At 39.4% G+C, this 25,975-nt stretch overlaps 1 protein-coding gene across 3 annotated transcripts in view; it reads left to right on the forward strand.

Annotated features, from left to right (window-relative positions):
- The window catches only part of TRANK1 (tetratricopeptide repeat and ankyrin repeat containing 1), a 61,003-nt gene extending 35,874 nt beyond the window's left edge, over nucleotides 1-25,129 (forward strand). For all 3 annotated transcript variants that reach the window (XM_087768058.1, XM_087768065.1, XM_087768059.1), the window contains 12 exons: nucleotides 1,119-4,001; nucleotides 4,611-4,810; nucleotides 5,274-5,411; nucleotides 8,455-8,592; nucleotides 9,312-9,468; nucleotides 10,049-10,137; nucleotides 12,850-12,953; nucleotides 14,563-14,695; nucleotides 15,607-15,752; nucleotides 17,512-20,582; nucleotides 22,166-22,267; nucleotides 23,513-25,129. In XM_087768058.1, coding sequence (XP_087624184.1) covers nucleotides 1,119-4,001; nucleotides 4,611-4,810; nucleotides 5,274-5,411; nucleotides 8,455-8,592; nucleotides 9,312-9,468; nucleotides 10,049-10,137; nucleotides 12,850-12,953; nucleotides 14,563-14,695; nucleotides 15,607-15,752; nucleotides 17,512-20,582; nucleotides 22,166-22,267; nucleotides 23,513-23,625 — 7,274 coding nt within the window. In that variant the 3' untranslated portion in view covers nucleotides 23,626-25,129. The remainder of the gene's footprint in view (nucleotides 1-1,118; nucleotides 4,002-4,610; nucleotides 4,811-5,273; nucleotides 5,412-8,454; nucleotides 8,593-9,311; nucleotides 9,469-10,048; nucleotides 10,138-12,849; nucleotides 12,954-14,562; nucleotides 14,696-15,606; nucleotides 15,753-17,511; nucleotides 20,583-22,165; nucleotides 22,268-23,512) is intronic.
- The last annotated feature ends 846 nt before the right edge of the window (nucleotides 25,130-25,975 follow it).

The raw sequence follows: 25,975 nt of genomic DNA on the forward strand, positions 1-25,975 counted from the left end.
ATGAAGTAAACGGGGAAGATCTAGGAAGAAGCAAAAGTACAGGCAGAGCAATGGCAGCAGACTTTGAAGGAAATCCTAGTGACATCTGAAATCTTGTTTCCCAGTTTTTGTTCAGTTGTCAATCAAGCAAAGTTTTGTTCAGAGGAGTGAGTGAGAGGACTGTAGGGCTTACATAAAAATGTAAGAAATTCAGATAAACTATCAAATTAAGCCCCAAAGATTTTAAATTAAGAAAAAATGCTTTTTTGAGTTGAAGGATTAAAATAATTAAAAATACTGAATTTATTGATCTTTAAAGCACACACATTTCATTTAATAGCTTTAGAGAGATTAAAAGCATAGTTGTTTACAACTGCCAGTTGTAAATTTTAAATCAAAATATTAAGAAGTTCAATGACAGTATCTTCTCTTAAGTATTTTTCACTGTGTAAGGTTTTTGAGGTGGAATTTCTTTATAATGATTTTGGTGTGTCACTATTTACAGTGAGGAAAGAAATGTTTCACATATATTATCTGGTTTAAATCACATATATTATCTGGATTAAATCCAGAAAGCTGTAGAATCTCTCTTCCGCCCCTGAGAGGTATTGGACTAATCTTACTGTGTAGGAAATTGCTCTAGGGACCTCAGATATCAGGAAATATTGGGATTTGCCACAGGTTATTTTAGTAAACCAAAGTTATCTGCAGCAGATTACTTCTGGGTGGCATATTAAAATGAACCAAATGACCCCAGAGCAGTACTCAGAGCTGCTGCTTGTCCAGATGACCAGAGTCACCAGCCTACCTTGGGTAGCAGTCAGGGCTGATGTTGGAAGATGAACTAATCTGTCTGCACCCAGAGGTTAAAAAAGGAATGAAATTGACTGATGCTACAGGAACAATTGCAGCACTAGGGATTTTTAAAGCTTTTCTGCCATTGCTTTGTTTTCCCTGGATATTAGAAAAGCTCAGTTTTGAACCATTTACAAACATGAAATGTAGATTTTTATATTTTTTTCTTTTGCAAGGAAATTGATTTTCATTTAATAGCTGCAGAAAAAAGTATTAAAAATTGCTGGCCTACAAAGCAGGATTGTAAGTGATTTTTTATTTTTTTTTATGTTCTCTTGCTTTAGATGGCACTGGTTTAAACATCCTGAACTATCTACTTGATCTCTTTGCTTCAAGACCTTCTGACTTTCAATATCTTAATCCAAACATACAAAACAAGGATGGAAATACAGTGATGCATGTTATTTTTCAGAGAGGATTTTCAAAACAGGCTAAGAGAATAATAGATTCATTGGCAAAATTTGATGTTAACTTTAATATAAAAAACAAATTAGGAAGAGATGTGAAGCATAGAATTAAAAAAAATGACCCACTGCTACTTGCCTGGAATAATGCTGCACTGGAGAAGAAGAAGTACCGGCAGGATATGGCAGGGCAGTTGGTTAAAACATCTAAGCCCATTGCAACCTCTGAGATTTCACAGCCAAAGAGTGCAGGGCGTTCTTCATCTGGGTCCTCATTAAAGGCACCACCTGACAACACAGCACATCATAAAGATTTAAAAACCCCGTGTTCTGTAAAGACAAAAAAAGATCAGATGTCGAAGCAGGAAACAGAAAGAATAAATAGCCCTTTAACACTGCAGGAAAGTCTAGTGCAGGCAATCGCAGCTTTAATTCAGCAATTGAAATTGGGTGACACCCTAAGAAAGGATCATCCTCTGGTACAAAAGCCATCTTCAGCTCAGACTAATTTGGAAGAGGGAAAAAGTGAGTCCTTGCAACCTTGTGGAAGCATAGCTTATCCCAAAGGAAAAGGGGATAATTGGGAGAAAAAGAAGGGATCAGAGGAATTTAGTATGGCTCTGCCTAATGGAGAGAAAGAAGAACCAGAGGAAGAGAATGGGAAGATTCTGGATATTGAGACATACGTGCAGGAGTTTGATAACATGACCTGGGAAATAGAGTGTACTCCTGAAATGCTGAAGATGTTGGGCAGCAAAGCTGTGCCTCATCATGTGAAAACTAAAACTATAATGACAATTAAGCAGCTTGGCAATGGGGAATGGACTAGAGGCCTTCAGAAGCCACTGAAACACTTGAAAGCTGATATCCAGCTGTATGAAGCCAAGTTGGGCAAAGGTGCAAGAATGCTGTGGGAACTTGCGATCGACTTTTCTCCTCGTTGCAGTGAGAGTGCGGAAAAGATTATGGAGACAGAACAGGGAAAAAGTCTTACAGAAAAATCAGGAAGAGTTTACACGGAAATAATCAGAATTTGGGCCATTGTTCTTGACCACTGCAAGCTGAACCGTGTCTTAGAAAATATATGTGTTTCCTACAATCGTGGTTTATCCTGCATCTTGAGGAAAAAGCTCAAGGGCATAAATGAAGGACATCAGAACCACCATGTGACAAAACAGAAGCGCATTCCACGTTGTTATGTTGAAGACCCAGATGCGGAAAAATCAAAAGAACGTACAGTAGCTGAGTATTTCCCTCCAGCCAGTGCAGCAGAATTGGAATACAATATAATGAAATTTCACAGCTTCAGTACTAACATGGCACTTAACATTATAAATGACGTACATTCTTCTGTTGAATACCCTTTCCGAGTTGGGGAGTTGGAATACGCAGTAATTGATCTCAATCCAAAGCCCATGGAACCAATCATTTTAATTGGGCGAAGTGGGACAGGGAAGACGACTTGCTGCTTGTATAGGCTTTGGAAGAAATTCTGTTCGTACTGGGAAAACGCGACCTCGGCAAATAGTCCTCTGCTGGAGAGGCAAACATGGCAGCAAAGACAGTGCAGTGAGGCTGAAAAAGCTAGGTTAGAGAAGGAAGAGGGTGAACTAAAACAAGACAGTGATGATTCGAGTGAGGAGCAGGTGAGCAATGAGCAAGACCGGGACAGCGAGGATGAAAATGTTCTTGCGGGCACAGATGGTGCAGAAATGAATTCATGTGATGACCATGAAGAAGACCAAAAGCATCACGCAGAAGCACTGAACGTGCTGGAGCACCTGCACCAGATCTTTGTGACAAAAAATCCTGTCTTGTGCCAAGAAGTTCAGAAGAATTTCATTGAACTTAGCAAGTCTTCCAAGGTAACCAGTCACTTCAAGCCTCTGGAGCCAAATGTTCACAAGCTACAAGATGTTAAAGATGAAAATTTTCCACTGTTCGTCACCTCCAAGCAGTTGTTGCTGTTGCTGGATGCATCCATGCCTGACCCATTTTTTCCGAGAAATGAAGACGGAAGCCTTAAAAGAACCATTCTTGGTTGGAGTCCTCAGGAAGACTTGGTGGTACCAAATTGGCAAGACGAGGATGAAGAAGGTAATGTTGAAGCAGAACATGGTGATGACGAAGGAGCTGCAGATGCATACTCTAGGGAAAGTGATCCTCGGACTTTTGTGACTTACAATGTGTTTGCAAATGAAATATGGCCAAAAATGATAAAAGGTAAAAGCTTGTACAATCCAGCACTGGTTTGGAAAGAAATAAAATCATTTCTGAAAGGCTCTTTTGAGGCACTGAGTTGCTCTGGCGGTATACTTACTGAGGAACAGTACAAAAAGCTAGGCCGAAAGAGATCACCAAACTTCACAGAAGACAGGAGTGAAATCTATCACCTCTTTTGTCTTTATCAGCAGATACGATCGCAGAGAGGTTACTTCGATGAAGAAGATCTGCTGTATAATTTATCTCAAAGACTTTCAAAGCTTAGGGAGATGCCATGGTCCATCCATGAGTTTTATGGTGATGAGATACAGGATTTCACCCAAGCTGAGCTAGCACTGTTAATGAAATGCATCAATGACCCTAATGCCATGTTTCTAACTGGTGACACTGCCCAGAGCATAATGAAGGGAGTTGCTTTTCGTTTTAGTGATCTGAGGTCACTATTTCATTACGCAAGCAAGAACTCCATGAACAAGAAGCAGCGTGTTAGAAAACCAAAAAGGATTTATCAATTGTACCAGAACTACAGGTCCCATTCAGGTAGAGTAACAAATTTATTTATGATCTGAGCCTGTGCTCTTCAGATGTCACTAATGATTTAAGTTTTCTACTGGGCAATTCAAAGCATCTTTAAGCGGCCTGTTTTTTTAAGAGATCAGATGTCAGCTTTTTCTGACATGTGAATTCTGTATTTTGACATCTCAACTGGAAAACCAAGAATGAATGTTCTTTAAATTATCGTTTTTTGAACACTCATGTTTACTGCATGCTTTGACTGTATTTGTTTGAAGGAAAACATAAAAATAGTCATACCCATTTCTATTGTCCCATCCCCAAATTGCTAGACTTTGCAGCATTGGTGTACTACTTCTGCTTTTCTTGTTTGTTTCTCATTTATGACCTTCATTTTGTGAGGACGCTGCTAAGCCTTTGTAGCATGCTTTCTGATCTCTACAGGCCCAAGAATGAGATCCACTCAAAATGGCAGAAACATAAAGTGGACCTTACAGCTTCTCTCTTCTCTAACGAGTGTTTTTGTCATGATATTTCTTGATTTCAAAATTCTAACAAAATCTTTTAAAACTGTGTTTGCGAGAGAGTATGAGACAGTCAGACTGAAGTTTAAAATCTGTATGCTGCTTGTTACAGGTATTCTCCGTTTAGCATCTGGAGTGGTTGATTTGCTTCAGCATTATTTCCCAGAATCTTTTGATCGGCTTCCTAAGGACTGCGGTCTCTTTGATGGACCAAAACCTACAGTCTTGGAGTCCTGCAGTGTTAGTGACCTAGCAATTCTGCTGAGGGGCAACAAAAGGAAAACACAACCCATTGAATTTGGAGCACATCAGGTTTGCTTTTCTTAGGTATACAGCTTTTTGCAGATTCTTCCAGCTCTGTTGCTAAATCATCATTTTATATGGACTGCCCACAACTTTCTTTTTTAAGCCCTTGTATCTCACTGATAAATTATTCTTTTTAAACTTAGAAACCTTTATTGTGTTGGTTTCTGTTTCTTAATACACGTCTGGCTCTTTCTGTTCTTTTTCCATCAGGTATTTCCTGTCCTGTTCCTTTCTAACTCCAAATTTTTTTACACCAGATCTATGACTGTCTTCTCATACCACGCATTTGTCAGTCTTCTAGTGCCAGCTTTATGACCTCTTTTGCGGGGTGTACTGGAATGTCTGTGTTAAATGCTGTCTGGTTTTGAGAAAGCTCTTGCATTATCGTGACATTTGTGTGCTATCTCTATGAGGCTGTTACCTATTTTGCTTCCTAATATATTCTTTTCATTAATGTATTTTATGACAGGTGGTATTAGTGGCAAATGAAACTGCAAAGGAGAAGATACCCGAGGAACTCAGTTTAGCACTTGTACTAACAGTTTATGAAGCAAAGGGGTTGGAATTTGATGATGTACTCCTTTACAACTTTTTCACAGACTCAGAGGTATTTAATTCTTATCCATTTCTGCATTTTTTGTTAATGTCTTGATTTTACAAGTGGTCTAATTGGCTTTACAGCTGGGGAAGGATTCATTGTTTTCTCTGAAGGTGATTGGTTTCGTCACAGTAGAAAAGAGAGCTCATAGGTTTATGAATTAATGCCTCTTCCCTTAGTGCTGCATCTTCCTTCAGACTGGCTCTTGCAATGTAAGGGAGAGCCTTGGGGTTCACACAACAGTGCGCGCACACACGCACATTTCTGCTACATGCCGAGACTACGGCGCTAGCTTACAGCGTGTCCCTACCAGCTGCTCCGTGTTCAGGTTGGAGCAGTTGCTGGAGGGACATTCCATCACCCTCGCATACCCTTTATCTTATAGTGGGATTCTGGGTTCCAAAAAAACACTTTAGACCCCCTGCTTTGCATCACCACTCTGTTCACAGTGTGATTTTTTGGGTTTGCTAGCTTATAGCTGAAATCTTTTGTCAGCTGCAGACAAAATGAAACAATGATTTTTTTTTTTTTTAATTAAAAACTTAGTAAAACAATTATGTTTAGAATCAAATAGTGTGTGTATGTGTCTGGGGGGAGGGGAGGGGGTGTGCTGTGTAGCCATCCACAGCTTAGATCCAGAAAACTCATTCTGGTCTAGCTCAGGAGTTGTCAGGAAACAGGATGATCTCTATAGTGGAGACCATCACCCATAGAATGGCCTTGGCTGAAGAAGGCTTTTTTTCCTGGAGGTGTTTTGTTTTGTATTTTTTATGTACTTCCTTTTCCCCCTTTGTGGTTCTCCAGGGAGCTCAGACCCTGCCCCTGCAGGGTTTCCTGAATCTCCAGACCTGGCAGGGGTGTGGTTCTTGAGGCTCCTCGCAAAGAGCTGTCGAGCGCAGAAGCTTTGCTGTTGTTGCGGAGCATCACCGAGGTCCCTGCCCCCTGCCCCAGCCAGGCAGTAGGCAGCATCCTTACTGAACATGCCTAAAGAGACTTGAGAATGGCCATGACTGAGTTGCTCTGCAATTAAACATTCAGTGTGAACATCTCTGTTGCAGATGCCCTCTGCCTCTAGCCCTCAAAACACTGTCTCAGATGTGGCTTTCAGCAGATGAAAACCACAGATGTATAAAGGAAAACAGGGCAGCTTACTAGTGACTCTTCATAGAGGCTAGTAGACATCATGTGGTGAGGGCAGAAGGAAGGAACTTGAGGTGAATGACCTTGAATCTTCCTCACTGAGATTTGGGGACAGTATTATAGAGGCTATCATGATAGATTTCTTGAAGTTGATATGGTTTTGGTGATGCGAGTTGTGCTGAGAAAAACAATGAACTAATAGCAGAATCTGGAGTTGAGTGTGTTGAGCATTTTAACTCAGACAGACTAATGTACGTCAGGCCTAGAGAACTGCTCCCGTCTAATTCTTCCATGTTCCTGCAAGTCATGAGTAATTGAGTTGATTTGAGCAGTTAAACAAGCAGGCAAGAAAGAAGCTCACCCTGAGGTTTTCTAGTTTTGAAAAGCTGAATTTCTGAACTGTTGTAAACACAGCAAATACGGCTATGTACTGTTTATAATTTGTTGGGTTTGCTTTTTATTGGCCTTGAAAATGAGATTTGAAATGAGTCTCCTGTTTCATGAAGCAGGTTTGAATGAAGACTCAAAAAAGGAAAAACCCCAAACCCCAAAACCCCAGCAAGCTGTTGACCAAATTGATACCACTGTTACCATCAACCATTTTGTTTTGTCCATGGCCATACCTGCCCCTTCCCTCCCTCCTCCCCCTGTCATGCTTTACGTAAGCAGTGATGACTTGCATGCCAAAGATGATGTGCCGAATGGCCCTCTTCTTAATCCTCTGCCCTTTCCTGCCAAGGCAAATAATCTGGGCCCTGTTCAGAGAACTGCCTCTTCAGTGCACCAGCCAAACAACAGCAGGCATTTGCCTCTGCTTGTATGGATCCTGCTTGCTCCAAGTCTCCTTGGTGCTACAAGGAAGACGTTTGGTGAGTTGTAGGCCAACTGGCCTACAACTCACTGAGCTTGGCGGCTGCCCATCCTGACCTACAGACGCGGATCTATCCAACATGTCTTAGCAGATTTTACCATGACAGTTTGCAGCTCATGAGCGTTATCCCACCACCATTTACCGTTCACGCTGCCCTGGGCTGGCAGGGAGCTGCCTGGTCCAGCAGACAGCGCACCCCCACAGTGAGTCTGCCTGTTGCGGTATTGGGGTTTGTAGGAGAATCCTCGGCACAAGGACTAAACCTTAAGCCTCCTTCATAGTGAGGGTAACCTGATTTGCTTCTTTTCCCCATAGATGGGTTATCCATTGTAGGGGTGTATCTCCAGGTTTAGCTGAAAATTTGTAGTCTACCCAGGGAGATTTTCATGTTTAATATCAAATTTACTTATTTACATTAGGTGTTGCATGTGATCTAGACTTAGATGAGTAATACAGCAGTATTCTGAAATCACAAGACAAGCATAACGTAACAATGGCAATATACAGCAAAATCACAATACAAACGTGATTCCCATTAGCAGTGCCTATGTGCTCCACCGTCATGATGCTGTGCATCCGCAGTCCCTGGGAAGTAATATGTAGCTTGAAGCCAGCTCAAGCCAGTTGCACTCTTCCAGGTTTGTTTTGTTTGTTGCTCAGTTTTTACACACTCTGGGCCGAGCCACGTGTTCACTTCTCCCATGTTGGTCTGGCTGGCTCAGGGGGACATTACTTTCTACTAGCTATTTCAGGGAAAGTTGTTTATTCACCCTGATGACTGCCTGGTACAGCTGTGTTATCTCAAACAAAGGTTACCCTCCAATACCACTTGTGTTGAGATGAAGTTCAGCTTTCTTGATGAAAATTTGTCGTCATTCTTTACATTCTTCCCTGAGATACTATTTTTTTTTTCCTCTCATCTCCTTTGAGCCTTCTTCAGTTGTGGGTGTGTGTTGGTCGGTCACAGCACATGACCTTATTTGCATATGTGGGCAGTAGTGATTGCTGCATACAAGTAACCTCATTCTCTTGACATTTTAGGCCAGCAAAGAATGGAAGATCATTTCTTCTTATACTCCTGGTTCGGATGTGCAAGTAGGAAGCAAATTGCTAATCGAAATGCCTTTAGAGGATGCTACTGGTACACAGAAAAGAACTTTTAATTTAGAAATGTACAAGGTGAGTTTTTTCTAACACTGGGAATAGAAAGAATAAACTAAATTCTTAAATCTTAGAAGTAGGGAAATTTGTTCAAGAAATACTTTCACCCCGTAGTTCCATGTTTATCAAGGTTGCTTTATCTTTTTGGTGGTTGTTCACATTTGTATAATATAATCTTGATTTTGAAAGGTAAGAGGTTTTCTGCAAATGTAATTTGATAAGAAAAATAAAAACTACATGTAATAGACTTTTAGGTATATTTGCAGAACAGCTGTGGTTAAAGCAAATAGCAAATCAGCTTGGTAGTATTTGTTATTACTTTAGTCTGGTTTCAGATCGGTGTCACTACCTTCAAATTAAGGAAACTTCTTAGAACCTAGTGAGTCAGATATTTTCAGGATTGTATGGTAAAAAAACAGTAATTATGTGCAATTGATTAGAAGGAAAATGGACTGTCACACCTGCAGCTGCTAGATTTGCTGTAGCTGTAGTTGCATGCAAATTAGCTGGACAATGGCCTATGTATTTGAAAAATCACATATTTAATATTTAGACTTGCTTACTTAAAGATACTTTCTTATTTGTTATTCGTTCTGTATATATTCACTGTTTTCTTATAACTGCAAAGTATTTTTCTTTCTAACAATTTAGCTCATCTGGCATTTCATTTATTTTGTTTTATTTTATTTTGGTGTGTTGCCCTTTTTTTTTTTTTATCTTTGTTTGTTCTGCTTCAGATGCTGAATGGAGAACTAAAGCAATTGTATACTGCCATTACAAGAGCCAGGGTCAATCTTTGGATCTTTGATGAAGACAGTGATAAACGGGCTCCAGCTTTTAAGTATTTCATTGAAAGAGAATTTGTTCAGGTTGTCAAAGCAAATGAAAAGAAAGGTAAAGTTATCCTAAAACTTTCTTAAAGGACTGTCAGACAGGACAGCCTATTCATGCCTTCTTGCTTTTAGGCTGTGTAATAAAGAAGGTTAAATTCCTTGGTCCCTCTAACAGTATGCATTGATAACCGCCCTTGCAAATTTCCACTGCTTTCGGTGGGTCTTATTTCTTCTGGCTCTAAAGATCGGTTGTATATGTTAATACATAACTTCATTGCTAATTCATTAGTATAATTTTTCCTGCACAGTAATGAAGGCTGTTCGTGGAAAACCATCCCAGCTAAAAGATTTATCAAATGAAAGAATTTGGTTTCTGTAAAGACAATGGATTTACTCAAAGTTTTGTCCAAAAACTAAGCATGATTTTTAAAGGTCCTTCAAAACCAAACCCAACTTGTTGATTTTCAGTGCTGATTGAGAGGGATAAAATATATTTAACTCATAGTTACCATTACTGGTGTGAGCACAAATCATCAAGAGTTTGGAACATTATGAGATGTTAATGCTTAGTTTTGGTACATGATAAGTGGTTTCTGTTCTTTATCCATTCTGACATAATATAATTACCCCTGACCTTCTAGACTTAGACGACAGCATGTTTGCTAAAACTTCAACTCCAGAAGAATGGATTGCACAGGGAGACTACTATGCTAAACATCAGTTCTGGGAGGTAGGAGCATATGTTTATCTGAAATAAAGATTCTTGCCTATTCTGAAACCTTTCTTTTTTTCTTTGTGTCTATAAAATTATCTGTAAGCCTTCAGTTGCTCTGTAGCAGTGTATCTTTGTGGTTTGTAGTTGTGTAGGTGTCTACAGACTACTTGTAAATGACTTGCCAGAAGTAGGGAGAGCAAGCCTATTGTCTGTAATCTTAAATTCACTATGCAAAAATTTGCAGTCTAGTGAGGGGAAAAACATTTTAATGTGCACAAATGAAGGATGGTTGGAAAAAACAATTATTAGCAACAACTGGAATTGACTGGAATTTGTGAATCTAAACCACGTGCTTGACAATATCATTACACATTACTGTAGGAAAATGAAAACATTTCTTGGAAGTATATTGATTTGAGTGGTGATCTCAGAGCCCTTTTATGTTTTTTTTGGACAGTAATTAGGGACAGATACAAAAAACACATTAAGGAACAGCATGTAAGAACCAAGGGAGCACTAAGAACACCGCAGAAAGAGTAGCAAAATGATGGTTTCATTCCCTTACAGAAATTTTACAGCCTTTTTTTCCTAAATTATAGTTGATACAATCCAGATACAGGATGACAGTTAATGGAATGGAAGCAAAACCCAGCCAGGACAACACCACCAATGAATTATTCTACAAGGAATTAAGGGATATCTCTAGACCAACTGCCCTTGTCCTTATGGGTGATTTTAACTTTCCTGTGGGTGAGCAATTAGCTGACGGCTTGGGCTCAGAGAGTTATAGTAAATGGGGGTTACATCAGGCTGGCAGCCAGTCACCAGCAGGGTCCCCCAGGACTCAATGTTAGGGCCAGTGCTCTTTAATGTTTTTATGAATGATCTGGATGCAGGAATCAAATGTACATTAACTTAAGTTTGCTGATGATACTAAACTAGAAGGAGCTGTGGATTCCCTCGAGGGTAGAGAGGCCTTACAGAGAGATCTGGATAGACTAGAGATCTCAGCAATCATCAACCCTATGAAATTTAACAAGAGCAAGTGCTGGATTCTGCACCTGGGACGGGTTCATCCTGGTTATATGTACAAATTGGGGGATGAGAGGCTGGAGATCAGCCCTGTGGAAAGAGATCTTGGGTTTGGGTTCATGGCAGGTTGAATATGAATCAACAGTGAGCCCTGGCAGCCAAAAGGGCCAACCATGTCCCGGGCTGCATCAAGCACAGCTTAGCGAGCCAGTCGAGGGAGGTGATTGTCGCACTCTACACTGCACCGGTGTGGCCCCACCTCGAGTACTGTGTGCAGTTTTGGGTGCCTCAATATAAGAAGGACATAAAACTATTAGAGTGTGTCCAGAGGAGGGCGACCAAGATCGTGAAGGGTCTCAAGGGCAAGACTTACGAGGAGTGGCTGAGGTCACTTGGCTTGTTCAGCTTGGAGAAGAGAAGGCTGAGGGGTGACCTCATTGCAGTCTACAATTTTCTCAAGGGGGGCGGTGGAGGTGCTGATCTCCTCTCTCTGATGACCAGTGATAAGACACGAGGAAATAGAATGAAGCTGCGTCAGGGGAAGTTCAGATTGGACATTAGGAAAAGGTTATTTACTGAGAGGGTGGTTGGTCACTGGAACAGGCTCCCCAGGCTCACAGCACTAAGCCTGTCAGAGTTCCAGGAGCATCTGAACGATGCTTTGGTCATAGGGTTTAGTTCTAGGTAGTCCTGTGAGGAGCAGCGTGTTGGACTCGATGATCCTTATGGATCTCTTTCAACTTGAGATAATCTATGAATCTATGGAATATAATTTTGGATACTTTGGCAGAAGGAAGGCTTCCATTTTTTTGCTGATAGAAACATATAATTTGTTTGTATGGTAAATAGATATTTATAGGAAGGCAAAAAATAAAATAATCAGCTGCCACTATACAGTCTTTATCTCCCCTTGAAAAAAAAGGCAATTTCCTAAATGGGCAGAAAAGTGTTTAGACAAAAAACATACAGCTGAGAAAATTTCATCTTGAAATCTGAAGTGTATTAGCTATATTATCTGCTATTCTGTTTTCTTTATAACCCTGATCTTTGCTTATCATTGCTACATTAAGAAGAAATTATCTGGTGAATTTGGCAGTTCTAAGAGTGGCTTGCAATGTGCAATTTCCAAACAGAAGCAAATACTAAATTAATGGATAGAATAAAGAAATAATGCTATTGCAGAATAAGTGAGGTGATAATGAAGCAAACCTTGCTAGGAGCATGGTAACTCCCGATGCTTCTCTTTAGCTTACCACAGAAAGGGCCTGGTATGGTAAAAGCATGAAGAAATGTTCCATGTTTCTCAATTTAACTTTGCACACATTGGTTTTCCTAACTTTTATTAACAGAATTTATGTGGCAGATGCCTGGTGACTTACCAATTAATGGTTTAGGCCATCATTCAAATTGCACGTGCTATTTGTTCTATCAGCTTACCAGGAATTTTGCTTCCACTACTTCCATGTAAAACATCATAATTAAAATTCTAATTGTGCTAGTAACATGTGGACTGACTTTAAAGCTTTTCTTTTTTTCCTGAAAACATACTGCAATGTTTTACCTTTTCCTTCTTCCAGGCACCCTGCCAGTCTTTCTGTTTTCCATTACAGTGACTGTAAAATTAAGTATTGCTTTTATATGATAAGCCATGGGCTGGATGTACATGTGTGAATGCTGTGTATGATTTCACCCCAGGTGGCAGCCAAATGTTACCAAAAGGGAGGAGCAGCTGAGAAGTCAAAACTGGCCCTGGCACACGATGCTGTTCTCAAAGTGCGCTCAAAGAAAAGCAGCCCCAGGTAAGTGTAAATGTAGATGAGCGAGTGTCATTCTGTGGTGCCAGACCTCCTGGCTGTGTGCAGGGGGAGATTCCCACCACAGTTGTGGGACTGGACGGAGACACTGGAGAACCATGTGGGCGAGGTGTCTTCACATCTTTGTCTGTGGGTGGCAAAAGAGGTTTAAGAAATTGGAAGGTCTAGCACAGCTCCAACAGGATCTGGGGCACTGCTGCCTTTGGGCAGTAGTGAAAGCAGTTGTACCTCATAGGCTGTCCAAACCAAATGTGGCCATTGAAAGGGCTTACTGGTTATGTGAGAGAAAAGCAACAGGATTTGCATTACCTCAAGAGGCTTTATATTCTTAGACATAGATAGAAGAGCATATGCCATCAGCAGTGCTCAACTTCATTTAATCCCACTGCATATTCACTTAACAAAGAAGGAGGAATGGTGTTGTACATTGGGGAAGAAAAGCTGCTAATAAAATGTGAGCTTTGAGGTAAAATTAGCGGTAGAGTCAATGTAAACTAAAAAAGCGGAACTTAGGTCTGAACCAAAGGACAGTTTTAAAGGGACAGATTTTGAGATGAATCATTTAGTTCATGCTGTCAACTGGGCAAAATAGCTCAAGAGTTTGACAGGGGAGAAAATTTGCAGATTCCTGAACAGGCTGAAAAACTGTTTGGGACTTGTCTCAAATAAGACAGGAAAAAAATTCATGGGGAGGACTCTAGACCTAAGTGAATTAATTCCTGTTCATGCTGGGGAGGCTGAAAACTAGCAGTGATAACAGAGGGGGTAAGGAACGACCAGAGCAGAAGAAGCTAGCGCTGAAGGGAGAAGGGGGAAGGTCTGGAGAAATGTTATGGCTGGAGTTAATCAAGGTTTTACTTTTTTTAATTACCTGTTTTATATTAGTGGCCTTGGCTAGAAGTATAAGGATACTCATAAAATTTCATAATCATAGAGAATTTGTTGATGGGACTGAAAAAACTTTTTTTCAGTTGGCTGTAAGCTGGCGTGCTTGTCAACTGGATAAAACTTGAGGAGAAATTGCGTATATTAGCATATGTTAAGCTGACAAAACATATGTAATAATGAAGCTGTGAAAGTGGCATATTTTTTTTGTAGCAGTGATATTAATGCTGGTGTACAAAGCATAAGTAAGATTCCTATGTGCTCTATAATATGAAATTCTCTGTACAGTTCTGATCCTCCAGGCTCAAGAATGATGAATTCAGACTAGGTCTGGGAACAAACAGACATGCTGTGATGATACCAGAAAGGCTGGGCTTGTTTCGTTATACAGCACAAAGGCTGAGAACAAATTTGATTATTGTCTTTAATGGCATTGGGGCTAGGCAGCAGAAAGGAAGAAGGAGAAAGTTAAGCTGGAAAAGAGAAGCAGCACAAAACCACACTAGTATACTTAGTTTGAGAATTGGGGAAAAAAAAAATTACTGCCAGATCAGTGAGATTCTGGACCAGACTTCTGGACAGAACAGTGTCAGCCCAAAATATAACTAATTGTAAGGTAATACCTCGGTGTTGGTTGGATTCAGTGACAGATCATGTGATCCTAAACTTAATTTGGATGTAAGTGGTAATTTTCTCTTACTTTCTACAGGGAAAAACAGATGGAATATATGACATTGGCTAAAACTTACTTGGAATGTGGAGAACCAAAACTGTCACTAAAATGTCTGTTTCAATCAAAGGAGTTCCGGCTTTGTGCAGAACTGTGTAAAAAGTTAGGAAAGGTATTAAATCCTCTAAACTATCCTCTCCTTACACTTTCCTTTTCCTACAGTTTTTTTCCCCCTCATATTACTCATAAGGTGACAGTATTTTTCTGTAACATGGTAGTAACTGAACTAAAACAACTCTTTAAGCTGGGCTGTTCAAGAGGAAGCATTTGTCACAGAATAGCCAGAAGAGGAATGAAGAGGACAATGATGCAATTATGCAGTCTAGGTTTATTTCTTTGGCTTTCCTCAAATGTCACCATCAGTCATTTCTGCTTTGCAGTCGAAAGTTAATTCATGACTGATTTAATGAAACTTAAGCTGTTCTTCATTCAATACTCTGATGATATTGAAACTTCATTGATTAAAGCCATCTAAATGGAACCTTGAAACTTGCAAGGATTAAGTAATGTACTAACAATAATTTTCCAGGTGTATGACGATATTTCACATATTTTATTTGCAGTGCATTTCCACTAAAAGAATGTAAAGTAATTGTTCCCAAATATTTAAATTTTAAGATACAAGCTTAGGGTTCCCACACTGCATCCATAACTGTTTTAATTTATTCCTGTTGATTCTGAGAAATTTGCAAGATTTGCCAGTCAACAGAAGTGTGTGTGGTGTTCTTTAATAACAGGCAGAGCTGGGTGAATAAAAAGTATAAAGAAATCCTGTATAATATCTTTAATTTTACATTCTAGTTTTTCGGACACAAACATTTCGAAGGCTTTTTAAAAATCTGTTCAGTTTTAATGATGGTTACTTTAATAGGTATTTGATTACATTCAGATACTTTAATAACATTTTAGTAAAGTGTGCTTCTCTATGAGACACCTACATGATGGAATTACTACATTTATTCTATTCATGTAGTTTTGACTGTGTAGAGCACTTCAGTTTCATTACTGACTTCTGCATTGCAGATGAAAGATGCTGCAGTTTACTATCAGAAAAGCCAGTGCTACAAAGAAGCATCTGAATGTTATGAACAAATTGAGGAGTTTGATCTGGCAATTAAAATGTATTGTCAGGAAGAACTCTATGAAGAAGCAGCAAAGGCAGTTGAAAGGTATGTCTTCCACGAGGGTATTGGAATATAATTATCTTTCCCATTTCCAAATTCGACATAATACAACTGGCTCACCATAAAATTTTCACAAGCATTTTGGCTGATGACTTTGTTTTATATGAAGTTAAATTAACTTTGTCAGAATTCTCTCTTGAGTAATGATAACATGGTGAAAGCATTCTACTGCATTCACAGCTGGAGCAGTGAGTAGCTTCATTTTCCTGGGAATTTTTTCTAGTCTGTATTACTAGTCATGCAAGTTCTCCTTCAGCCAGTCCTCTGAACTAGATTCTTATGGTAAATACGACAAAAACATTTAATAGAAGTATTTAATACTTCTCTTTTAAGAGTGAAATAGTAATGGATTTAGCCTCTTAGTCACTGACTTCTGTAGGAGTATAACCATTAGATGTGTGGTATATAATGCAGCAGTCGTTGTGGCAAATAATAAACTATTTGTCTCTCAAAATTTCTAACTTAGAGAAAAGAATAGTAATTTAAATGACCAATGTTTACTGCCTCTCTGACAGATTCTTGGTCCCAGTCTCTGAGATGAACTTTTCCATACCATCTCCCCTGTGCTGGCTCAGGGCAGTTAAGATCTGCCTCACACTGTGCTTGATAAACTGATTTTATTAGTATCTTTTTGACAGAACTTTGCATCTGGGACCATCCCTGTGACCTCATTAGCACATTCTTGCATAAACAGTTCATTTATTGGCCACACGTTTCATTACACCTGAATTGATTGATGACTTTTAAAGAATATATACACCAATTAGAATTCTAGCAAGGCCTACAGTTACACACCTTCACTGAAATACTTTGTGATGTACCTTTAGTAATGGCAACTGTTTTTTGAAGGACTAAGGTTGTTTAATATGTAGAGATAGTTTGATCAAAAAATTCAAGCATTAAAGTCACCTTACCAACTAATGATTTTTTAAAATCAGCCTCCCCAAATCATTCATGCAAATTCATAAGCATAGGTACAAAAATCTGCACTCCCACGTTTATCATGAAAAAGATGATAATGAAAGGCTAATGATAATTTACTTACCCATCAGGAAAAAATTACTCATTCTCAGCATGCAGGAGAAAATACTTTTGCCAGACTGGCTTAGAGGATATCTTAATAATTTCACATCAGCCAATAGTAATTAATAACTGAGTGGTTTAAAGTGCATGTTTTGAAAGATGCAACCAGGTGCTTTGCTCAGGCACTCAATAAGCAGCAAAGTATATGTAGATACATACGACAGAATTGAAAGAGTTCTCTAAACTGAGCAGTTTATGTAAATTTTACAGAATATTATCTATATTAGCCTGTGGAGAATTCATTGAAGTTCTGATTTATTTCATTCTGGCTTCTTTTCATGTAAACAACCATTCTATATTGAGGCTTAAATAGAAGATTATCACTGGCAAAGTGTGATTAAAATAATTTGTACAGTGATTTGACAGCATGGAGAAAAATTCACTAATGCTGTAAACCTTGTGATCTTGTTTGTACCAGAAGTTTTAATGATCTTGCTTCAGACAGCCTTATGTTGTAACTAAATTCTTTCTGTAGATCTTTTAAGATGATATGATTGTTTTTCGCATAATAGACATATCACTTGAAATAGTTGGCCTTTTTGAAGGAAGGGCTTCTGGGGGCAGCTATTTGTTTAATGTTTTGGAGGCTTTTTAAAAATGCAGTATTTTTTTTGTCTAGGTTAGTCATCTATGGCAGTAATTGATGTACCTATTCTTTCAGATATGAAGAGATGTTAAATACAAAAGGACAAATGGTTTCCAAACTCTCATGTACAGCAAATCAGTTGTATTTGGAAGCAGCTGCAAAGTACCTGCGTATGAACAGAACTGAGGAAATGATGCGAGTCCTCTCAAAACTTGATACAGAGGATCAGCTTGAGTTTCTGAAGTCCCGTGGATGCTTGCGCCAAACAGCAGACTTATTGAAAAGGGAAGGTCGAGAGGAAGAAGCTGCAAAGTTAATGAAACAACACGGGTTTGCTCTGGAAGCAGCCAACCTCACAGCTATAAAAGAGTTTCGTGCATCGTGTTTGCTTGCTGCAGCACGTGCTGGTGTGACTCGCTGTTCAGAATCAGACCTGGCGGGCATGGAGGTCATCCTAAGAGAAGCCCTTGAACTTTGTGAACAAACTCAGCAGAAGTCTGGCATTGCTGAGGCTGTGTTTTTGCAGGGAGTTCTGAAGGGGGACTTTGCAAAGCTGAGCACAGCATACGGTCAGTTCCTATCTCTGAATCATTCTGCTGGTGCAGTTGAAGCCCTCTTTGCATTATCTCGCTGCAGCACTCCTAGCCAGAACATCCTCTTTATGGCAACGCACGGCTTAATGGCTCTTCTGAGTCTGGTTAAAGGTTTGAAGAAAGCAGCCACCAATGCGGAGAAAGATATGGTGAAGTCATGCTTTGCCTATTTTGGGATTGTCCCAACAGGTGACAGTTGCCAGGTGTCTCCAAATGAAGCTGAACCCATTCTCAAGTTTTTGTCAGACAAGCTAAGTCTAAAAGAGAGGAAGACAAAAGGTGATTTCTCAGTAAGCACAGAGGAGGTAAAATCAGCTTTGAAGCAGCACTTGTTAAGCAGGTTGTGCTCTATAACCCATGAGTTACTGAACAAGCATTACCCTGATATTTGTATGAAGTTCATTGTTGGCTTGAACTGTGAAGATAAAACATGTGAGGATTACCATAAGCCTTTGTTGCGCCATGAAGCAAAGAAAATATTTCAGTGTAAAATGCATCTGGTGGCAATAAACGGACTGCTGTTGGAAGCCACACGCACTTTCCCTGAAGAGCTACTGAATCAGTGCAAAAGCTTTGATGACATTCTGACTGCTGACAAATATGCATCGTGTAAAGCCCTCCTGGAAGTGTTTTTTCCTAATCATTTTCATTTGAGAATACTGTCTGAGAACCCAAAGGCATGCAAAGAAATACTGGAATTCAGTAACATTATTTCCAAACCCTGTAGAGCGGTGTTGAAGGAATACATCACATTTAAGTTTAAAAATGAAGACGCTGCAGCCAGAAGAGAATCAACTGACTTGTGGCTAAGTGCCATGCAAGTTTTCGTCTTATCTTCGGGATATCCTGAAGAATTTGAGAAACTTCTTTTTAAGGAAGAGGATGATTATAACAGAGAGCTAAACTTTGCTTTGTCAAAGGCAGAAAACTCCCCAAAGAGTAAAGGCCGAGGAGGAAAGGCCAAAGGAATAGCAGGCAGACATGGTATGTTGCTACCTGACAAAAATGCTGAAAATGCAGGGAGAACGCACTTGTGCTTCATTCGACTTCTTGAAAATTCACTTGAGCAATTCTATGTTCATAAGAACCCGGAAAACTGTAAAAGTTTTTTTTTCCGTTTTATGAATGTCCTGGTCAAGAAATGCACAAGGTACTTGATTCCAAGCATAGGAAATACGGTCATGTTGCTGGAATTCCAGTATATTCTCTGTTGTGCTGTCCTGATGCGTCTCTCCAAGAACATTACTCTCTGCTTTCCAAAGAGTTACATTGCTCTGATTCATTACTGGGAGTTTTTGTTCAGAAGCAAGGACCATAACAAAGAACTTAGAGACACATTTTCTATTATACAGGAGTATAGACCAAAGGACGCATATGCAGCGGTACAGAATTTCAGATTTCATCTCCATTATCTAGCAGAAGTTTTGTGTGGAGTTTACGGAAAGTTCAATGTCCTTCTGGATGCTTTCGAGGATCCTGATTGCATAACTTCAGGGGAGGCTGAGCGGACTGTAGTGCTGTGCTTAGTGATGTTACTGAATGCTGACCAGGTGCAGAATTCTAAATATAGATCCCTCTTATGCCACCACTTTCCTGAAATCAAGGCGATGCTGAAATCAATGAGAAAAGACTCTCCCTCTAAAGTGCCTGAAAGATTGCTGAGGGTTGTGGAACAAGTGAGCGATGCTACACATGTAAGAGAAATCGCTGTAAGCCTGCAAGAGCTTCTGACAGAGCGAGATGCAGAGTACTTGGTTGACTGCCGATGGAAGTGGGACTCCGTGTACACTCAGGGGCATCCACCCATACGGGGCATCCTGTATGAACCCATAAACCTTGAAAGGTTTATGACCTCTTTGGATAAGACAGAATACGCTGATGAGCTAGAAAAGGAACTTGAAAGGGTTCATTGCTTAGAGGACCAAAAGGATCCCCTGGAAGTCATTGCGCTCAGCAAGCAACAGAAGCAAGAACAGAAAGCATCTGCTCAACGCCAGCTGCATCGTGTCTTTCAGTTTGTTTCTCTGTGTGTGAAGTGGAAAAGGAAGGCCTGCTCCAAAGCTGAGCCTCTTGCAATGGAAGGAGAGGAATTTTTATCGGACATCTTCAAAAAAGCAGATATTGATCAAACCCAGTGTGACCTCTGTGGAGTCAGATTTATCCAGAGCTCTGAAAACTATTTCAGCCAGTCAGAAAACATGGAGGCAGACACTTCTGAACCTGTGACACCAACAGAGAGCAGTGGGGAAGAAAAGTTGCATGCAGAAGGAAGTGCAGTGGCCAGTGCAGCTTACATAGAGCACAGAAACACAGATGAACACAGAAATAATAATGCTGACTACAAGTACTATGCCGACTTTTTCAGAACAAAGATAGATCCAATAATATATGATGGACGGGAAGTAGTGAAGGCCATTACGGAAAAGACTTACACCCAACGCCATTTAGCATATAAAGAAGGTTCCAACTTATGCCAGGGAAAAATCAAAGAGAATATTAAGAAGATTTCAGATGCAGTGGAGGAAATCTATGAGAGAAAAGCCTGGGCTAAAGGTAGGACCTTTCCAGTTTTCTTTTAAACAATTTAATATGTCATTTGTGGCCAAACTTCTAAACCTGACAAAGCTCCATTTGAAAATCTTAAATGTGGTCAAGAGAAAAGTATTTCCAGGTATTTCAGGTAGCTGATGAAAAGAGGAACTGAGACAGCTGAAAATATAAAAAAATATATTCTCACCTCTTCCAAACACAAAGTAATACATCAGACAGTACAGGTAAAGTGACTAGTGGTGAATTTTAGTAAAGTGAATTTTAACTACATGATCAGATGTGCTATGTTCTCTGAATTTATACAGTCTGACAGCAGCCTGTTACATTAGACCAGGTAACCTTTACTGATTTTTCTACTATTTCCTACTTATTTAGTTCTGCCAGCCATAGTAATTTGGATATGCAGGGGTAGAGTGTTATAAGTACTTGGAGTCTTCGGTTAAGGATATCTCTGATTAGGCTGCCCTTGAACTTGTAATTTTGCTAGCGCTGAACAAAAGTGGATACTTAACTACAAATCTGTGGGATGTCAGGCACTCAAAGGCAACCCTGGTATTATAAAGTCCAGTAAATTATAGTACTTAAGAGATACATATTTCGATACTTGATCCCCCCCCCCCCCCCCATATGCTTAAAGCATTATTCTGTGCTAATTTTTGCAATCAAAATTGAATCACTGAATCAGTGGCCTAGGAACAAAATTGTTTGGGGTACTTGCTCTGGGAAAGTGACATCTTAAATCAAAACATTGTTACTGGCTTTAGTTGCAGAAATCCACCAACCCTGTCAAGTTGTCACTTTGCCGGTGATGTCTGACAGTAATGAAAAACTGTAATATTTGATATGTTCATCAGCTCTGATCAGTGAAATACATTAAATTTGTAACTAAAAGTTAGGTTGTGGTCTTTATGTGTAAGCTTTATCTTTACTCCTAATGGAAAGTGTTTACATATGGATGAAGTCCATAAAGTTTTGCTTATTATTTAGTTGGCTTTCTGCTCAATGAACCACAATAGTGATGAATATGATATATGTAGAAGGCTTAATTAGGTAATAGTTGATTTTGTTATGACAATTGCTTGATGAATGTTACCTTGTTCTTCCACTCAGTAAAAATATATTTACAGAAATTATTTGCCTTTGAGATTACTTCTCCCTCACTTTATAACAAGCATTTTTCAAGTCCTTAATGGTGCAATTAAGCAAGGGCTGCAGCATCTCGGGTCCATGTTTGACTTGTATAATTTCAGAGGGATAATGAAAGCTAGGAACTTTAATACCCAAAAACAGATAAACCAGAATGTTTTCAGGAGTGTCAGGTATACCTTAAAAGGGACAGCACAAGGATGGAGAGCTTTTCCTCTGATAGTGCTAGTAATGCTGATTGGAATGGGGCATATGTACAGCATCTTCATCCCCAGTAACGAATTTGCCTGCACATGAGATCACTGGTGACTGGAGACTTCTTGCTTTGCAGCATCATCATACAGCACAGCTCTGTGTAACTTCGTTTTGTGCTTGGCTTTTAGCTGATGTCCATCTCTCAGCTAGTGTTCTTACAGAATGTTAATTGTGCTCCATTTCAGCTGAAGAAATAATAACCGAGCATGCCAACAAATTGATTGCCACCATTGATGAAGCTAGTAAGTGGCTGAAGAAAATGGACTCTGATAGAATAAAAGAAGAAGGTATGTTTTAAAATTACACAGGTTTCTGTGCTCCCTAGAGGACACTGTTCGGTAATGGCCTCTTAGCATCACTTTAGTCTCCAAGTGAGCAGTGTTGTGGATATTCGCTTACCCTCTAGGCAACAAGAAACAGGCACCTCCACAGAGGCACTCTGGAAAACATTAGTTAACCAGTCTTTCCTCAGTGGCTCTTTAAAACAGAGCATGAACCTCGTGGCTAGTTACAGCGTGGCCAGAATGGAGCAAGCCTCCTCCCCTGGCCCTCAGCGTATCCCAGCCTTCATAAAGTATGTGTGTGTTTGTGCACACAGGCACACGCAGATGCGCACGTAACTATGGTTCAAGTGCAGTCTTCAGGATATAAACTTGGGCAGGGAAGACAGAAGAGAAGCTATTTTCATCTTCACCAATAAGATAGTGCTGTTTCTTAACTCTGTTGCAGCAGTGCATTTATAGGCAGTGTGGATCCAAGTTCTTGGAAACCAGCTTCCTAGCAAAACTAATCCTTAGCTTGCTTTTAAGAGTTCTGTGGAAAAATACTATATGCGGTTGGTTTTATTTTGTTTTCACTTCCATTTCACTTGGTTTCACACCAAAAGTAACATACATTGATACAGTCTGTTGCATCACAGACCTCTGAGGACAAGTTTAAGACTTCATCATGCCTACCTGTATGTTTAGGTTTAAGCACGTATTTAGGTGGTGGGATTGCAACAATTGCACAAAAAGGCAGCAATGAAGTGATCATGCTTACAAATTGCACTATATGTAAAGCATTAAAGTAGCTCTATTTTAGAAAATTTGATTGTGATAAAGCCTTGTGGTACACCTTCCTGTTCCAAGAAAGATGTAGTTCATAAGACTACATGGGAGTGCTCCCATGGTCTCACAAGCAACATTATAGTCTGTCTTTTAAGTCAGTAAGGAAAAGTATTGTCTGCTGGAACTGAACCTTGAGAGAGGAGAGACATACTTCTTAAAGAAAGTCAAAAGTGGTAACAATAGAAACAGATTCTCAGTCTAAAAATTAATTACTAGGGCAGCAAGTGGCTTAGCAGTCTCTGCTTCCTAGCAGAGCTCTTAAGCACATTGTCATGTTAAGCCCAATACTTCTTAAACATGGTTATACACATATGAAGGTATATTGCTGACATATAAAATAGCAATGACATAGCTTGTCATACTATTAAGAGGACGGGGTGTTGGGGTTTTCCATTCTGCATTAATTTCTTTTTTTTAATATAGGTTTTGTGCATGATAGAGACTTGGAAAATGAAGTGGAAGACGAAAGCACAGCTTTTGAAGAGCTTGTCTATAAAAAACCCACAAGAAAAAAAGGAAGACGTGGGAGATGGTAATTAGAAAAAATATGCAGGTGGCTATTCTATCCTCTTAACAATCTAATTCTGGAATAAAAAAATTGTTAAAAAGAAAAATAGAGGGATGGGGTCAGAAATGGGAAGAGTGTGAAGAAGAAGAGCAACTTATGCTATTGTTTTTTTGTCACTTGTATTGTGTCAGAATAATTAGCTATGTGGTGATGATGTAATTGTTAAAACCTATGACAAGGCAGATTTCTTTTCAAGCCTATGTGGTAGCTTGAAAGTAACAAAAAGCCAAAGAAACAAACAAGTCGGAAAAAATAACAATGTTTCTGCCTTATCTCAGGGGTGTTTTTCCACTCAGTCATCTTTTTCTTCTTCCCTGTTAATTTACATCATCGTTCTTCTGAGCTGGAATCCTCAGAAAAATAGAAGGATAGTTTCTCTGATTTTTAAGAGGTTTTAATCGGTGTTTTTAGGTTACCATTGTAAACCTGTTGTGTTCTGACTCCTGTTATGTTTGGAAATTTTTGAGTCTTCAGATGAGGTACTTAAGACTGTCTCTCTTTTCTATTTTTATAGACCAAAACAGTAATTTCTAAACACATTCGTATTTTTGACAGTGTACATACTTCTAATTAGAGAGGTATGAAAGTTATGAATTGTCTTCCTGTTTGATCAAGTTTTGATATAAACTGTTGCCTGTTGTCGCGGATAGAGTGAGAGTGCACTTCACTCGTAAGAGAGAAGCAACCATATACTTTATTGCTATAAAACAGTGAGTTAACAAAGTTCAATGGTAAAGGTGACAGTGGGTTAACAAGATCGAATGGCAAGGTGCACTTGATTATTTACTGCATAAAGGACAGGGTCAGACAAAACTGTCAGGGAGACCCTCCCATTGAGTCATGAGGTTCAGAGAGAACCCCCTTGCTTTCTAAACTCCTTCTCAGAGAGGAGTCTGGGTGCAGCTGCATCCAATCCTAGTCCTAGACTTGGTCAACAGTTTATGTCTAAAGGCTTATATATGCACAATCAGTCCTTTATATCACTTAGCTAAGATTTCATGCTGTTAGTCACTTACCGAGGATCTGTTCGGGCAAGGAGTCTCTCAACTTCGAGGACTAACCTTGAGAGGCATCCCTGCTCAAGGGGAGATCCTGGTGTGCAGCCCACTGCCGTGCAGGAGAGCTCAACGGGCCGTGGGCTGTCCACTATTTATGGAGTAAGATGATTGACTTACAGTCATATTTGCATACCAGCAATACGTCTGGGTCACTAGGCCAGACAGCCCTTGGCTACTGTGTTGCCATCCATCTGCAAAGTCCAGCATAAGCTGGATGTAGCCATCGTGACCCCCACTGGTGGTTATTGCTATACGCCACACCTGTACATATTGAAATATAGATAATCTTTCTTTAAAAGAGTATTCAACATTTTAAGTGTTTTGTAAGTTTTAATTGATAGAAGTCTTTTTGTAATGTATAATAATGCTTTTATAAAACCTGTAAGATTTTAAAAATGACTTGTTCTTGTCTTATTTTTTGAATGCTTTCTGAAAGCCATATGTGACTGACTGCATGAGTGAGATTTGCAGCTTGGGTCCAGAGTATCAGTTCATACAGATGCTGTTTTACTTCTGGGATTTCAATGTCTCCAATGTACTGTAGTCTCCTTTAGCAACATTTTAAATTAATACATTTGCATGTTAAACATCATTAGTTAGAGTATTATTTAGTTGTTGAAATATTTCATCTTGAAAAGGGAGCCACTTTGTATACATAACAAATTGTTTCAGTAATTACCTTTTGCCAAAAACTTAGTAACTTGTTATTGTGCTCAATGTCGTGGAAGTGGGACATTTTACATGGGTAAAACTGAAATGCTACTGTAGAATGGAGCAACGTGGGCAGCAGTAATAGTTATCTATCGCATTGTAATTGCTGTTGTCTGCCAGAAGACTCTTTACTAAGTGCTTCTTCTTAAAGAAGCCTTGTTGCTTAAGCAAGTGTCTAGAAGACAGTTTAAAAACATACATTGGTGAAAGGTAATGCTAGTCGCACTGTATAGAACTCAAGAAGAAAGTTGGATCATTAATGTAACATATTTAGCTTTGTGTTTTATAATGTATAGATGTGTATTTTGCATTTGAAATTACTCCAAGAAACTTTCCTGATTAGTTTCTCAGCTTGAGTATTTACATTTGTGGCAGTAAATGCTACCTAAGCTTTTTAAGGACAATTATAATTTAAAAATCCTTGCTGGCCACAGTTTAAAGATCTAGTGATCATACTTTTTCTTTTTCTTTATGGGAAAAATGAAGCTTTAAAAACATTATTGCAAAACACTAAGCAAAGAGAACACAAAGAAGGAGAAGGAAGAACAG

Source organism: Nipponia nippon, unplaced genomic scaffold (genome assembly GCF_047370975.1).
Source record: "Nipponia nippon isolate SJK-2023a ecotype South Korea unplaced genomic scaffold, ASM4737097v1 scaffold_1, whole genome shotgun sequence".
Classification (NCBI taxonomy): domain Eukaryota; kingdom Metazoa; phylum Chordata; class Aves; order Pelecaniformes; family Threskiornithidae; genus Nipponia; species Nipponia nippon.